Below are 17,722 nucleotides of genomic sequence, written 5' to 3' on the forward strand. Positions count from 1 at the left end.
TATCTCTTTATCTTAATCCTAATTCCTCATAATGAAAATGACTAAAATGTAAATATATTTATCCAAAATTTGTATGTACAATGCTAACCTGGTTGTTTTCCACTGAGGGGAGGGGGTGGGAAGGGAGGGTGGAAGGAAATTTTGTAATTTAAAAAATACATGTGCATATGGATGAAAAAATAAAAATAAATTTATAAAAGGACACATGAAAAGATACTATCTGCATCCAGAGAAATGATTAATAAATAATATATAGAATAATTTTATACATACACATATACCTATACCTATTTGTGTCTAATTATAACCATCTTTAGAGTAGGAGTAAATGAGGAGCAAAAGAAAAGAAAAAAAGGAATTGGCATGATAATTTTGCTATATATTTTAAAGGAATATGAAATTGTACAGAGTAGATTTGCAGCTTCACGTACAATCATCTTTTACTGTATGTTATGAAAATGTTTATTTTATTCCACAAATTAAAAATAAAAATAAAAAAGATGACAAATATCTTAAAACGTTTTGACATTTATAACTTTTGCCTATATGATACAAGCACAAACCTGTCTTAAATACAACATTTATTTTATTACAAAGTAGCTATTGCTTATAAGGGCAAATAAATAATTACATTTGGAGGGAACTTTCTAACTAAGAAGAAACATGCATCCTTAAAAGAAAATTTCTATGAATTATGGATATAATTCATAGTAGTAAACAAAGACATACAAGGAAGGTTTCAGCAAGTAGGGAGAAATATATACATATTTATACACACATGTAAAGCTTTTGAGTTAAGGTAGTCTAACAACTTGATGTATAGTCAAATAAATGTCTTTGTTCAGCAGTGTACTGGTAAATATTTAATACCTGACTCTCCAGGAGAAAATGAAAGTACAAACAGAACAATTTTAACCTTCATTTACATCACTAACATTTTTGCTATCATTTTATTGTTTAGACAATGAACAAAATAATAAATCAAAGTATTGATTTGAAGCACTTGTGAAATCTGGAGATGTAAATGCCTAAACTAAAAATTTTATAATTTTTCCATCACAATCCTGCCTAAATTCCTCAACAATTAGGAGAAAGAGGAGAGAAGAGATGATGATGATGATGATGATGCTAACATAAGACTTCAAAATAGAAAGGAGCCAAAAATTGAAAAGTAGACTTGAGCTATATAGATTTCTGTGTTTTTTAAGTCCTTCCCTCCTTCCAATCTAATTAGCACACAAGGAGGTTTATTTTAAAAGTTGATAATTTGCTTCAGTTAGTAAGTTTCAATTAGCTAGCTATGTGGACAATAACATCACATGATAAAAGTTATCATCTTGTTTCCCCTTTGCCTATACTTATTCCCTTTTTTCCTAGGGAATAATAGCTATAGCTCTTTTTTTCTAGTATAATAATACTGGTAATAACGGCCACCCTTGTTGTATAGCCCTGATATTATAATTATATAGAAGGCTGGCTCTTACATTTATTATTTTCTAATAAAAGAAAGAAAATCTATTCTTATGTCTTTCATGTTTTTATTTATTTTATATTTTATTTTTATTATAGATTTATATATATATTTATATATTTATATTTTATTTTATTTTTTCCTGCAAAAACAAGTTTCAACAGTCACTTTTTTTTTAGGTTTTTGCAAGGCAAATGGGGTTATGTGGCTTGTCCAAGGCCACACAGCCAGGTAATTATTAATTGTCTGAGGCTGTATTTGAACTCAGGTCCTCCTGACTCCAGGGCTGGTGCTCTATCCAATGTGCCACCTAGCCGCCCAGTCACTTTTAAAACCTTGAGTTCCAAATTTTCTCCCTTCCTCCAACCCCACTTCCCCTTATTGAGAAAGCAAATTATTTGATAGAGATTAAAAAGTCTAGTCACAAAACAGCTTTTTTTCATGTTTTAACATACCACAGTGTTATTTTGTCAAAAGTTTTTCTGTATCTATGCAATTGTTATTTTTTATTGTTTTTTATTATTAATGTGGTCTTTTATTCATGCAGTTTTCCTGAGAGTAAGCCAAACTTGCATTCTTCATATAAATCCACTCTGGTGATAGTATATAAAGTTTTTGCAATGTTCTCTTTTCCAGTATCTTGGAAAATAATTTTCTTTCTCCAATTCCTCTTTCCTTATTTTATGTATCAAGGAAATATTTCTATTATAAAATGAATTTTATTAGATATGTTCTTTTCCTATTTTTTTTTATTTTAAAAAGTTTATGTAATGTTGGAATTAAAAGTTCTTTGAACATTTGGTAGACTTCAATTGCAAATCCATGTGATCTTGGGATTTTTTTTCATTTTTGGCTTATTTACTGTCATTTTCTGAAATTGTGTTATTATAAAACTATATTTATTCTTTTATTAACTAAGATATTTCACATTTTGTGCTTATTTCCTCTACCTCATTCAAATTGTCAGTATGGAGGCAGCTAGGCGTAATGAGGGGGGGGGGGAGCTAGGTGGTGCAATGGATAGAGCACCAGCCCTGGAGTCAAGAGGACCTGAGTTCAAATGCAGCCTCAGACACTTAATAATTATGTAGCTGTGTAGCTTTTGGCAAGCCACTTAACCCCATTGCCTTGCAAGAAAAAAAAAAACCTTAAAAAAAAAGGTCCCTACTTAGAACTGTTGTTTGGGCCAAATTGAACACTACAATTTCACAATATTTAGGTTTTTGTTTTGTTCTTGTTCTTTCTATTTTCATTGTTGTAGCCATTGTATGTGGTTGCTTTGGTTCAACTAATTTCATTTTGCATCAATTCATGTATGTCTTCCTAGGCATCTATCACATCCATAATTTCTTACAGCACAGTAATGTTTTACTACATTTACATATCAAAACTTGCTTAGTCTTCCCATACGTCTTTGCTACTACAAAAATGGTCATATAAATATATGGATCAGAGGTGGAAACAGGGGTTCCTTCCTTTTTGACTTTAGATAAGCTACCTAATATCTGAGCAAAAGTTTTCTTAACTGTAATATGTCAATAATAATAATAGTAATAACAACATTATATACATCGCAATTATGAGGATTAAATTAGTGTCTATAAAATATTCTGTAAACTCTAAAGTACTACATAAATGTTGTTTAACATCTATCTTGAGCAATATAATTTTTAACATTCTTGTTCTTCAACTCTTCATAATGAAATTTCATATTGACTATTAATGATCTGTCATAAACTCTGGAGAATGCAGATTTATTTATCTGAAAACTTGGATATGTTAAGATGTTCAGCTAAAACCAAGATCACCTTTCCCTTTTGGAGGAAGGTCAGATTACCCACCTGTATAACTGCTATTGAAATTCATATTTTTTTCTTGATAATCAAACTCTCACAGTTAATATTGTGGGGAATGGGAGGAAGGAGAGCTGTACCAACAAGGGCATGAGGAAAGTCAATGGATTTAATGTTTACCTGGGAACACATTCTGATTTTTTTAAGATGCAATTTGAGCAGTTAGCAGTAATAATCATCTATGGCTTTATTACCAATCTTCATTAACAAACAAGCACATAAAAGTCCCTACAAAGTATGGTTTTTCCTTTTTCCCCCATGCTAACTAAACAAAAGTGTAATATCACTCACATAGAAGCCAAATCTAGAAATGAAAGCATAATTCTAGAACAAGCTATCTTTCTCCTTTCTTTGGAAAGCTTAAGTTAACTTAAGAAAGCTTAGTTACTTAAAAGTCTTTGGGAGAAAATTTAGTCAAAATCAGTTTCATTATGAATAATGTTAAGCAATAACACATTTATACAGCAATTTAAGGTTTAAAAGTATTTTCCTTAAAACAGTCACGTTGTGAGGTAGATTGTACAAATATATATTTGCATAAATAAAATATATTAAAAGTATAAAATGTACACATATATAACATATAAATATACATAAATAATATATATTATACAAATAAAATTCCCATTGTATAAATGATGAAACTGAAGTTGTGAAACATTAAAAGTGATTCTTCTGGGGTGGCTAGGTGGCACAGTGGGTAAAGCACCAGCCCTGGAGTCAAGAGTACCTGGGTTCAAATCCAGTCTCAGACACTTAATAATCACCTAGATGAGCTGTGTGGCCTTGGGCAAGCCACTTAACCCCATTTGCCTTGCAAAAACCTAAAAAAAAGTAACTGTTTAGGGTTGTGTGTTTTTTTTTCTGATAGCATTGCCTTTTTTGCCTCCCGATGAGGATGAGTTCTCAGAGTAGAACCTTAGTGGAGGAACATAGGAGTCCAGCAATAATGTTTGTAGCCATAATTGCCATCTTGAAACATGGATCAAGAAGTTTACCACACCTTTAACGATTTTAATAAGTGTGTGCAAATGTTAACCATGTGACACACTATTCCATTTTAAAAAACAAGAGACAGAAACTTAACTTTGACCTTTATTCTGAAATTTAAAATGTGGCTGGCATTGTTTTCATTCCCTATGTGTCCATTTCTTTAGTTTTCACATGAAAAGATTTAACCTCAGTAATTATTCTTTTGAAAAATAATTTCCTCTAACATTCTAAAAGTGACAGTAATGTTTTAGTAGATGACACTTGACTTTTCCACCTTGTTTTTTCTAAAGCCATTTTTCATGTTATTGAAAAACAACTATCTTGAATTGTCAAGAAGGTACTGTACAATTTAATTCAAATGTTTATTTCTTCAGTAAAGGCTTGCTGTTTTAGATCCAATTTTATAGTGAGTTTTTTTAAACTTGTAAAGCCATTAAAAGAACCATTTCACATATTTAAACAACTCATATATTAGGCAGAGAAATTTTCACTATAATGGTCACAAAAAGTAACTTAGACTCCATGGAGTATCTGAGTAGCTCCTTCTGAAATAAATGACTGCTAGTCTTTCTATCCCTATGCATCTACTCACTTTGAGTCAACCCACTAAAAACTCTAATTCTAGGCCTCTCTGACTTAGGTCACTACTGGCATGCATCCTGAAACTACTAGTGAAGACTATTGGATATTATCTCAGGCAAAGTCATAGTATATTGGATAGAGTGCCGGATTAGAACTCAGGAAGACTCATCTCCCTGAATTCAATCTGATCTAAGATGCTTATTAGCTTTATGACCCTCACAAGTAACTTAAATCTTAGACAAAGGGTCTAAGAAAAACTTTATAAATAAATAAATATATATATATATATATATATATATATATATATATATATGAATGTGCATGCACATGCATATTTTGTCTAAAGTCCCCATAGCTCCTGAAATCATAGTAGGAACCTAATAATTTGTACTGCTTTGGGCACTCCTTCAAAGGAGTTTAATTTGGTAGAAATAAAAACCTATATAAATGGTATAAACTGTAACTGAAAGTGAACTGGTTTCATTTGTGGGATTGGTTTGATTCTTTTATCAGACCTGACTATTTGTCTTTAGTAAAGGACAGGTAATTATGTTAAAAAAATAACTTGCATTTGGTGCTAATGATTTAGATTCAGATATCATAAGTTTATTTGGTTCCTGGAAAGGAAAATATGCAACTATATAAAAGTTATATAATGAAAAATAAAACAATTACTACATTTTTCTACTTGAAATTTAAAAATTTTAGACTCTGTATACTGGAAAGGTCAGTAAGTCAGTGAGAATTTAAATACCCTGTATGGTCTATCCATCACTTTGTGTCACCCCCACTAAAAACTCTAATACCATGAATCCTGAAATCATTAGGGGAGACTATTGGATATCATATCAGGCAAAGTCATAGGTGACATATTGGAGAGAATGCCGGACTTGAACTCAGGAAGATTCATCTCCCTGAATTCAAATCTGATCTCAGGGAGTTGGAAAATAGATCAAGGAGGAAAAATTTAGAAATCACTGGATTATATGAAGGCCTTGACCATTAAATAAAAAGAAGATAGATATGAAATTTCAAATAATCTGGTAAGAAGCTGCCCAGATATCTTGGAACTAATCTACTATTCACCTCTTGAAAAAACCCCAAAACAAAATACATCAGGAGCATCATAGCCAAAATCCAGGTTGTCTAGATTAAGTAAAAAATACACAAATAATCAAAAATAAAGAATTCAAGTTTTGAGGATTCATCAACAGAATCACAAATAATTTATCAGCCTCTCCTTAAAGGAGATGAGAACTTGGTACACAATATTCTAGAAGGCAAAAGATATTTACTTATTGCCAAGAATAACTTATTCAACAAAACTTAGTAAAAATATTATTGGAGGGTGGGGAGGGGTAAGGTTATACCTTAATGAAATAGAGGACATCCAAGTATTCCTGATGAAAAGATTAGAATTACAGAGAAACTGTGAAGTACAAACTCAGAAGAGAATCACAAAAAAGAAAAACATAAATAAGCAATGATAAAGGATTTAACAAGGATAAACTGCTTACACTGACAGAGGGGAGATAATGCATATGCCCCCTCTGATTCCTAGCATCATCAGAAGTCCACTTAGAGAGGATCTGGGAGATTTTCTGTTAGGTCTTAATGATCTTAAGAAAAGAATGGACCTGCCAAGATGGCAGAGAGAAGACAGGCATACAAAGTGATCCTCTTTCCCCTCTCAAAAACAATATGAAAGAAACCTCTTAACAGAAATTAGATCAACAAAACCCAGAAAGAGAAGCTAGGAGTAGAACACCTACCAAAAAGGTCTGTCTAAGGGGATTGTGGGTAAACTAGGAGACAAGAGTAGAAGATTGGTTCCTGGATGTCTGAGGGAAAGGCAGAGGGCCATTCTCAGCCACAGAGATTTTGGTGAGTGTCAGGTACCAGATCTAACTTTAACCGCTTCAGAGTTTTGGCAGGGAGGGGGTGGGGCTACAGGAGGGTGAGTTCCAGCACAGAGAGTGTCAGAGTACTCCTAGAGAACAGCCAGCTGAGCTGGGACCTGAGCTCCAGACTTTCAGCAAAGCCCTTTTCCCAGAACAAACAATAAACAACCCCCCAACCCCTCTGGCTAAGGTGGGGCAACAGAGTTCACTCTTTGGGAAGAAATTAACTCCCCCATCCAGCACTTAGTTTGAGGTCAACTCAGACCGTGCTGCTGGGGGCCCCAAACACTTCAGAGAAAGCAACCATCACCCCCTACTGGTCAGCCCTGGGAATTACTAAGCCAAATGAACAAAGCCTCTAGCATCTTCAAAAGCAAACCTGTGAGAGCCAGCTCCCCCAACACAAGATCCTAGGAAGATGAAGAAAGGTCATAGATTAGGGGACCCAAGGAGAAATACGTAGAAGAAATTGATTCTAACCAGAGAGTCCTAGAACTTGGAAGGAGAATATGAATTGGTCTCTAGTCCAGAAAGACATGCTTGAAGAAATCAGGAAGGAGTTTAAAAATCAACTGGAAACTTTGGGAGAGAAAATTAACACCTTGCAACAAGAAAACAAATCCTTGGAAAATAGAATTGGACAAATACAAAATGAAAAGAATTCTCTCAGATCTTCAATTGGGCAAATGCAAAAAGAAAATAATTCCCTCAAACTCTCAATTGGTCAAATGCAAAAAGAAAATAATTCTCTCAAAACTACACTTGGGCAAATGGAAAACTCCCTCAAAAATAGAACTGACCAACCAGAAAAGGAGCTGCAAAAGGAAAATGAAGAAAATTATTCTCTTAAAAAAAAAGAATGGAATCGGTGGAAACTAATGACTTCATGAGACAACAAGGTTCTATTAAACAAAAACCAAAAGATCAAAAAAATAGAAGAAAATGTAAAATACCTCATTAACAAAACCACTGTCCTTGAGAACAGATAAAGAACGGACAACCTAAGAATTATAGGCCATCATGAAAACATTGAAGAGAAAAAAAGCCTGGACTTAATACTACAGGACTTAGTGATGGAAAACTGCCCTTGATATCATGGAACAAGAGGGCAAAATAGTTATTGAAAGAGTACATCATTCCCCCCCCAGAAAGAGATCCTAAAATTCAAACGCCAAGGGATGTTGTGGCCACATTCCAGAACTATCAGATAAAAGAGAAAATCATGCAAGCAGTCAGAAAGAAACAATTCAATACCCAGGATCCACAATAAGGATTATGCAGGACTTGGCAGCATCAACATTAAGGGATCCAAGGTCCCGGAATGGGATATTTGGAAGAGCAAGGGAGCTTGGAATGCAGCCAAGAATCCACCACTCGGCAAAGCTGAGCCTTCCCTTCCAGGGGAAATGATGGACATTTAATGAAATGGGAGACTTACAATATTTCCTGATAAAAAGGCCAGTGCTAAATAGAAAATTTAGACATCAAACAGGATGCTCAACAGACACATGAAAATGTTAAAAAAAAGGTAAAGAAAAAAACTGCTATCCAATAAGATGAAACTGGCTATATACCCACTTGGGAAAAAGATTCTCATAACTCTTGAGAATTGTAACTCTATTAGAGAGAATATACTTAGCCAGAAGTGATGGACACACATAACTTTTCTGTGACTCAGATGGAATGATTTTAAAAAATACCTCCTTAAAAAGAGGGAAAGAGGGGGCAGCTAAGTGGCACAGTGGACAGAGCATGGCCCTGGAGTCAGGAGTACCTGAAGTCAAATCTGGACAGGAGTACCTGAGTTCAAATTTGGCCTCAGAAACTTAATAATGACCTAGCTGTGTGTCCTTGGGCAAGTCACTTAACCCCATTGCCTTGCAAAAAAAACTAAAACAAAAGTGGGGGGGCCAGTAAGGAGATGGGAGGATAGAGGACACTGAAAAACCTGATAAACTTCTGTTCAATTTGGTTTAAAAAAAATCTCATTACATCAAGAGGTACAAAAGAAGCATTATAATAGAAGGGAAGGGAAGAAGTGAGAACCACATGAATCTTCATCTCATCAGACTTGGCTTAAAGTTAACTTGGCCACACTCAATTAAGTTAAGAAACTTATCTTACCTTTCAAGTATTAAAAGGGAGAAAGGGGAGGTGGGACAGGGAGGGGGAGAAAAAAGGGGGAACTAACAAAAGGAAGGTAAGAACAGGAAAAGGGAAAGGGGAAAGAAAGGAGAAGGGGGTTTGAGATAAGGAGGGCAAACACACTGAAGGTAGTGGTATTCAGAAACAAAGCAATGGGGGATATGAATAAAGGGGGGAAAGGGGGAAAATACAAACAGAAGGAAGATAGCATGGAGGACAATAAAGAGTTAGTAACTATAACTTTGAATGGGAATGGGATGAACTCTCCCTTAAAATGCAAGTGAATAGCAGACTGGATTAAAAACCAGGATCCTACAATATGCTGCTTACAAGTATTGAGAGTAGAGAGATACATATAGAGTAAAGATAAAAGGTTAGAGCAAAATATATTTTGTTTCAGCTGAAGTGAAAAAAGCAGGGCTAGCAATCCTTATCTCAGACAAAGAAGCTGCAAAAATAGATAGCACTAAAAGAGATAAGGAAAGAAACTACATCCTCCTTAAAGGTACCACAGACAATGAAGTCATTTCACTACTAAATATGCATGCACCCAATGATATAGCATCCAAATTCTTAGAAGAGAAGTTGAAAGAGCTACAGGAAGACATAGACAGCAAAACTCTATTAGTGGGAGATCTCAACGTCCTACTCTCAGATTTAGATAAATCTAATCATAAGATAAACAAGAAGGAAGTTAAGGAGGTAAACAGACTTAGAAAATCTGGAAATGATAGACACATGGAAGAAATTGAATGGGGATAGAAAGGGATAGACTTTGACCATGTGCTAGGGTATAAAAACCTAGTGATCAATTGCAGAAAGGTAGAAATAGTGAATACATCTTTCTCAGATCACAATACAATAAAAATCATATGAAATATTGGACCAGGGAGATACAGACCCAGAACTAATTGGAAACTGAATAACCTCATTTTAAAGAATGAGTGGATCAAGCAACAAATTATGGAAAGAATTAATTATTTCATCCTGACAATAATGAAACAACATACCAAAACCTATGGGATACATATAAGGCAGCTGTCAGGTGATATATTGTATCTTTAAATGCTTACATGAATAAATTAGAGAAAGGAGAGATCAATGAACTAAATATGCATCTAAAAATAGGGAAAGAACAAATTAAAAACCACCAATTAAATACCAAATTAGAAATTCTAAAAATTAAAAGAGAAAATAATGAAATTGAAAGCAGAAAAACTACTGAACAAATAAATAAAACCAAGAGCTGGTTTATGAAAAAACCAAAAAAACCTGATAAACCTCTGGTCAATTTGATTTAAAAAAAGAAAGAAGAAAACCAAACTGCTAGTATTATAAATGAAAAAGTTGAACTCACCACCAATGAGGAGGAAATTAAAGTAATAATTCAGAATTATTTTGCCCAACTCTATGCCAATAAATTTGACAATCTAAGTGAAATGGATGAAAATTTACAAAAATATAAGTTTCCCAGTGTAAATTAAGAGGAAATTAAAAACCTAAATAACTCTATCTCAGGAAAAGAAATTCAACAAGCCATTACTGAGCTTCCTAAGAAAAAATCTCCAGGGCCAAATGGATTCACAACTGAATTCTATCAAACATTTAAGGAACAATTGTTCCAATTCTATATAAACTCTTTGGAAAAATAGGTGAAGATGGAACTCTGCCTAACTCTTTCTATGACATCAATATGGTGCTGATACCTGAACCAGGAAAAGTTAAAACAGAGAAGGAAAATTATAGACCTATCTCCCTGATGAATATAGATGCAAAAATCTTATATAAAATCTTAGCAAAATGATTACAAGTTATCACTAGGATAATACATTATGACCAAATAGGATTTATCCCAGGAATGCAGGGTTAGTTCAATATTAGGAAACTGTTAGTATAATTAATTATATCAATAACAAACCTATCAGAAATGATATATCAATAAATGCTGGAATAGCCTTTGACAAAATACAGCATTCATTCCTACTAAAAACACTAGAGAGTGTAGGAATAAATTAATTGTTCCCCAGAATAATAATCTATCTGAAACTATCAACAAGCATTATATTCAATAGGGATAGGCTAGAGGCATTTCCAATAAGATCAGGGCTGAAATAAGTATGCACAATATCACCACTACTGTTCAATATCGTATTAGAAATGTTAGCTTCAGTGATAAGAGAAGAAAATAAAATTGAAGGAATTAGAATTGGGAAGGAAGAGACAAAATTCTCACTCTTTGCAGATGACAGGATGGTATACCTAGAGAATCCTAAAAAAAATCATCTAAAAACTACTAGAAATACTTAGCAACTTTAGCAAACTCACAAAATATAAAATAAATCCTCATAAATCCTGAACATTTCTATATATGACTAGCAAGATATAGCAGAAAGAGCTAGAATGAGAAATCCAATTCAAAGTAACTTCAGAGAACATAATATACATAGGAGTCTACCTACCAAAGTAGACTCAAAAACTTTTTGAAAACAATTACAAAACACTTCTCACACAAATAAAACCACATTTAAATAACTGGGCAAACATCAAGTATTCATGGATAGGTCAAGCTAATATAAAAATGACAATTCTACCAAAACTAAACTACTTGTTTAGTGCCCTACCAATCAAAATTCCAAAAAAATTTATTTTAATGAGTTAGAAAAAGTTGTAAGTAAATTTATATGGAGAAATAAAAAGCCAAGAATTTCCAGGGATTCAATGGAATAAAGTGCAAAAGAAGATGACTTATCTTTACCAGATCTAAAATTATATTATAAAGCATCAATTATCAAAACTGTTTATTATTGGCCAAGCAATAGAGTGATTGATCAGTGGAACAGACTAGGTGCAATAGAAGGAAGTGATTATAGCAATATGCTGTTTGATAAACCCAAAGAGTCCAACTATTGGAATAAAAACTCTTCCTTTGATATAAACTGTTGGGAAAATTGGAAGCTAGTATGGAAGATACTTTGGTTAGACCAACATCTCACACACTATGCCAAGATAAGATCAAAATGTATAAAGGATCTAGACACAAAAAAATATTAAAAGCAAATTAGAAGATCAAAGAGTAGTTCACCTGTCAGCTTTATGGAAAGGGAAGTAGTTTATGACCAAGGAAGAGCTGGAGAACATCATTAAAAACAAGCTAGATAATTTTGATTATATTAAATTAAAAAGCTTTTATACAGACAAAGCCACTATAACCAAGATCAAAAGAAATATAGTAAATTGGGAAACAATTCTTACAACTACTATTTCTGATAAAGAACTCATTTCTAAAATATACAGAGAACTGAGTCAAATTTTCAAAAAAGACAAGCCATTCTCCAACTGACAAATGGTCAAAGGATATACAAAGGCAATTTTCAGCTGAGGAAATCAAAATGATCCATAGTCACATGAAAAATTGCTCTAAATCATTACTTATTAGATAAATGCAAATTAAAGAATCTCTGAGGTATCACCTCACACCTCTCAGAAAGGATAAAGATCAGTGTTGGAAGGGATGTGGGAAATCTGGGACACTACTACATTGTTGGTGGAGTTGTGAACTCATCCAACCTTTCTGGAGAGTAAATTGGAATTACACCCAAAGGGCAACAAAAATGTGCATACCTTTTGATCCAGCAATACCACTACTGGGTATATATATACTAAAGGTATGATGAAAAAGGGTAAAAGCATCACTTGTACAAAAATATTTATAGCAGCCCTGTTTGTAGTGGCAAAAAATTCGAAATTAAGTGAATGTCCTTCAATTGGGTAATGACTTAACAAACTGTGGTATATGTAGGTCATGGAACACTATTGTTCTATTAGAAACCAGGAGGAATGGGAATTCAGGAAAGCTTGGAAGGATTTGTATGAACTGCAAGATGAGCAGAACCAGAAAACCTTTGTACACCCTAACAGCAACATGGGGATGATGATCAAACTTGATGGACTTGCTCATTCCATTAGTGCAACAATCAGGGACAATTTTGGGCTATCTGCAAAGGAGAATTCCATTTGTATCTAGAGAAAGAATTGTGGACTTTGAATAAAGACCAAAGACTATTACCTTCAATGTAGGAAAAAACCCATTATCTTATTATGTAATTTTGCTATCTCTTATATATTATTTTTCTTCCTTAAGGACATGATTTTTCTCTCATCAAATTCAACTGAGATCAATGTATACCATGGAAACAATGTAAAGACTAATAGAATGCCTTTTCTGGGGGGGGGAGCAAGAATGGGGGAAATATTGTAAAACTTAAAATAAATAAAAATCTTTCCTAAAAAAAAGAATGGAAAGAGAATAAGAGAAAAACACTGGGGAGAAGATACAAGATGGTTAGGGAACATTATCTTTACAACTGATCAAAAGAAGGAAGAATACACATACATACACAAATGGACACAGAATTACATTTCAATCAACATTGAAATAAGAGAAGGGGACAGGGAGGGAGGATGAATTAAATGTCTAATCCTAATCAAAATAAATTCTTCAAATATACAAAATATTTATAACTCTAAGTGGTAAGGAAGAATACTCAGAAGGGGTGTCCAAAAACTGAGGAATAGATGAAAAAAATGATGGTACATAAATGTGATGGAATTCAAATGTGATGAACTCTTATGAGCATAAGGAGCAACCAGGCACCAGAAGACTTATGATGAAATATAAACCATGATACCTACCTACTGATATGGGCAAAGGGGAAATTTGTTTTTGATTGGCTATATTTGTATGTCAAGGGTTTGGGGAATGTGAGGGGTGGGAGATTGGGATGGGATTGTTGAAAAAGTGTGGTGTGTGTGTGTGAAAATTTGTGAACTCTGAGCAAATCAATAACCAACTACAATTCCTGAGAACTTATGAGCAAGCAAATAGTCCATATAGTTGCAAAGAGGTGACAGACTCAGTATGCAGTGATCCTTTTGTTTTTTTTAAAAGATATGGCTGGTTGGCTAGGTGGCACAGTGGATACAGCACCAGCCCTGGAGTTAGGAGCACCTGAGTTCAATTCTGGTCTCAGACACTTAATAATTACCTAGCTGTGTGGCCTTGGGCAAGTCACTTAATCCCCTTTCCTTACAAAGAAAAAGATATGGCCAGTGTGGGGCAGCTAGGTGTCACACTGGCTAAAGAGCTGGCCCTGGAATCAGGAGGACCCAAGTTCAAAACCAGCCTCCAATACTTAATAATTTCCTAGCTGTGTGACCTTGGGCAAGTCACTTCACCCCACTGCCTTAAATAAAATTAAATTGAATTAAAATAAAATAAAATACAATGAAAGATAGCCAATAAGAAATTTTGTTGCTTAATTATGAATGCTTGTAACAAGGGTTAGTTTTGTTTTCTTTCTTTTTTAACATGGGGAGAAGGAAGGAAATTGGGGGAGGGGAAGAAGAAAAAGCTAATCTTTGTTTGAAAATAAAATTTAATTTCAAAAATGCTCTAAGATTTTTGACATCTTGTAATCATTGCATGAATGAATAGTGAAAGCACAAGAATTTTGCCCATGAATAAAGGCCATATGCTTGTGACATCTATTATGGCTGATCAGAGACTTGTTTTGTTTCCTCCTACATTCCTGGATACAGTTTTTCCTAATAAGTTACCAGATTTTCATCAATACACCATTTATTACATATTAACCATTCTTTACTAGGTATTCGAAATACCAAGATGTATGATGCTTGTTCTTGAGAGGCTTAAAATATTATAATGAAATTCTTCAGTTTAGAAAAGGATTTACAACAAGACTCCTTTCAATAGCACATCCCCTCATGCATTTAAACTATGCTAAATTGCCAAAAACAAACTTTATGTATTCAAATTTTAGGAACATAGCTATCACATAAACAGAAGGAAATCTGTTTAGAATCCATTATTTCAAAAATTATGCTTTAGGTAATGTTGGCATTTCTTTAAAAGGCATTAAATAGAATATAACTAAAATAGGTTTTATGCTAGATACTGCACACAAACATTTTTACTGGGTCATCTAATTGGTCAAAGCACAATGCTAATGAGGCCATAGAGAGGAGGTTGGGCAAAGGGGAGAGAGAGAGTAGCCAAATTAACATGAGTCCTACATCAAGTAATAAAAGCCATTAAAGGTAAAAATATTCATCAAAGTTCATTCCTGGGTTCTTTCTATATGAAAAGTAGCATGTTGAGCTAGACAAATAACTACATAGTAGATATCATTATCTTCTTTCTTGTAATATACCGCCTAAGCCAAAATGCAAAGTTTTAATCACCTGTAATTTAGAAAATTTCTGTTATTGCATACAATTATGTCAAAATCTTATAATAATGGACACATTCTTAAATCATCAATAAGCATATATTAAGTACCTACCATGTGCCAGGCACTGTTCTAGGTGCTGGAAGTATAAGTAAATAAAAATAAATACACAGAGATACCAATAAATATCTGTATAAATAAAAAGACATATGAATAAATCAAACAATCTCTTCTCCCACAGAATTCATATTATAATGGAGAAGTCCCTCCCATTCAGACTCTAGGTAGCTAGATAGATACATATAACATTTTAAATATTTAACAAATGTATAAACATGTACATACAAATATATACACTTACATATATGTAAATACATGACTATATAAACATAGATATTAAATAGATATTAAAATAAAAATATAAATGCATTTGAAATGGATGATACTAGCAGTTGTAAGTATCAGGAAAAGTTTCATGAAAAAAGTAATTGCAGTCTTAAAGGAAAAGAGGGAATCTGTGAAGTTCGAATGAGGAGGAAATGTTTTTCAGGCAAAAGTTATCTAAAGTTTCCCTCCAAGGTTGTAGACAGCTTTAAAAAGGAGGTAGATAGCTTCATAAGGGCAACTAGGTACCTAGGTGCCCACAGAGCACTGGGGCTCAAGTAAGGATGATCTAAGTACTTACTAGCTGTGTGACGATGGCCAAGTCTCTTAACCTCTGCTTGCCTTTTTCAACTGGAGGAAAAATACAAACTATTCCAATAGCCTTGCCAAGAAACCCCATGGGCTGTATGGTCCAAGAGGTCACAGAGACTCAGACAAAACTGAACAACAAAAGCCAGCTTTGTGAAGTGTCTCATCCATCTTCTGCTCAATATTGTGGGAGTCTGGAAGCAAACAGGCCTCCACCCACAGTCTCACTATTATTGTAGCTCTTAACACTATTGTCCTGGTCCTGGTTCCAAGTTAAGTGAAGTAGCTCACTCAGAAACTGAAGATTCAGTTACAAAATTCCTTTAATAAAAATAATTCTACAGTCCTCAAGAGAAAGGCAATCTATGAAACTATACACAATTCAGAAAGTTAAAGTAAGTAAAAGGCACATAGGTACAAGGAAATTAAAACAAGTAAATGGGTTCTCTGAGGTCTCAAAGGCATCTTTTCCGAAGTTCTAAAACTGTTTTTCAGGACTCACAGAAGGGAATCAAATCACTCTACCTGGAGCCAAAATTAACTTACATAATCTCAGGTTGGTTCCATAGCTTCACTAACAAGAGCCTAGGTTGGCGGAGTATGATTATGGTGATGGGGAACATGAGTAAGGTGTGTGGACAAGCTTCATAATTCCACCCAGTGTGCTGGCCCACTATACCCTACACCAACACCAGCAATAAGCCAGAATGACAAAATATTCATTATCTCACAAACTTCCTATTCTATACCTAAGCTTATGACTACACTCAAACCCCAAGAAGCAGGAGAAAGTAAGTTGAACTTTACCCTACAACAATTCAGTGATTATGGGCATTAAAACACCTTCAGTTAAATATATGAACTTATTTTTATCTTTACCCAATAACTTTTGAATGGCAAAATGTAGCTCAATTACTGTAACCTGTTATAATTAGCAAGATGATATAAAGAAAAATATTTATGAGTCAGTATCTTAATTCATGGTAATTAAATAATATCATTTATATACTACTTTAAAGTTTATAAAGCATTTTACAAATATCTCATTTTATACTCACAACAACCCTGGAAAGTAAATGTTATCTTTATCCCTATGTCACAGGTAAGAAAATTGAGACACAGAGCTTAAGTGATCTGTGTAGAGTGTCTGAGGACAAATTTGAACTCAGATCTGACTCTATGTTCAATACTATCTACTGTGTAATCTAGTTTCCATTACATGCAGCTGTTCATATTTTTTTTTCTCTTAAGGAAGTAGGCATTGCAAAATACAGACTGCCAAACTTTCTAGGATATTTCTCCCATTGGAAATCTCTTTATTTTGTCATTTTGAATCCAGTATAATAATTTTATATTCAAAGCAGGAAGTGACAGATAATGGAAAGAGACTCAACTACTTACTAACCCCTGGGATCTAGGCCAAGTCACTTGGTCTCTATAGCAGGGATGTGCTGGAGCCAGCTCCAACCAGCTAATGGGATCCAATTATTCAACTTTCAGTGTGAGCAATTATACATCAGGAATTGGCAAACATCAGAGCTTGATTTTTTGTTGAATATCTAGAGACAAGAAAGTAATACAGAAAATAAAAATAAAGCAAGTTAAATTTCATAATGTGTCATGTGTACATTCCTTCTTAGAGATGCAGTTGTTAAAAAAAATTGCCAGTATACCCCTGCCAGCAGGCATTACTTTACTCATTCCTAAGATGGAGAAGATAATACTTTTATTACCTACCTCATAGAGTTGGAATGAGGTAATATAAGTTTCTTTATAACTATAAGGGGCTTTAAACATATAATTACTATGGTAATTATGTTTAAGCGATGCCCTAGG

General features: G+C 33.8%; 1 protein-coding gene across 12 annotated transcripts in view; it reads right to left on the bottom strand.

The window, feature by feature from the left end:
* The window catches only part of GULP1 (GULP PTB domain containing engulfment adaptor 1), a 454,164-nt gene that overhangs the window by 167,222 nt on the left and 269,220 nt on the right, over positions 1-17,722 (bottom strand). For 2 of the 12 annotated variants that reach the window (XM_074215527.1, XM_074215528.1), the window contains exons 2-3: positions 17,292-17,445; positions 15,308-15,332 (exon numbers count right to left, since the gene is read on the bottom strand). The exons of 8 other annotated variants lie outside the window; for them this stretch is intronic. In XM_074215527.1, coding sequence (XP_074071628.1) covers positions 15,308-15,310 — 3 coding nt within the window. In that variant the 5' untranslated portion in view covers positions 15,311-15,332; positions 17,292-17,445. Of the gene's footprint in view, positions 1-15,307; positions 15,333-17,287; positions 17,446-17,722 lie in introns of all 12 variants that reach the window. 2 more of the 12 variants (XM_074215530.1, XM_074215531.1) reach the window with 2 other exon arrangements.

The sequence above is a fragment of the Macrotis lagotis genome, chromosome 1 (genome assembly GCF_037893015.1).
Source record: "Macrotis lagotis isolate mMagLag1 chromosome 1, bilby.v1.9.chrom.fasta, whole genome shotgun sequence".
NCBI classification, from domain to species: Eukaryota; Metazoa; Chordata; class Mammalia; order Peramelemorphia; family Peramelidae; genus Macrotis; species Macrotis lagotis.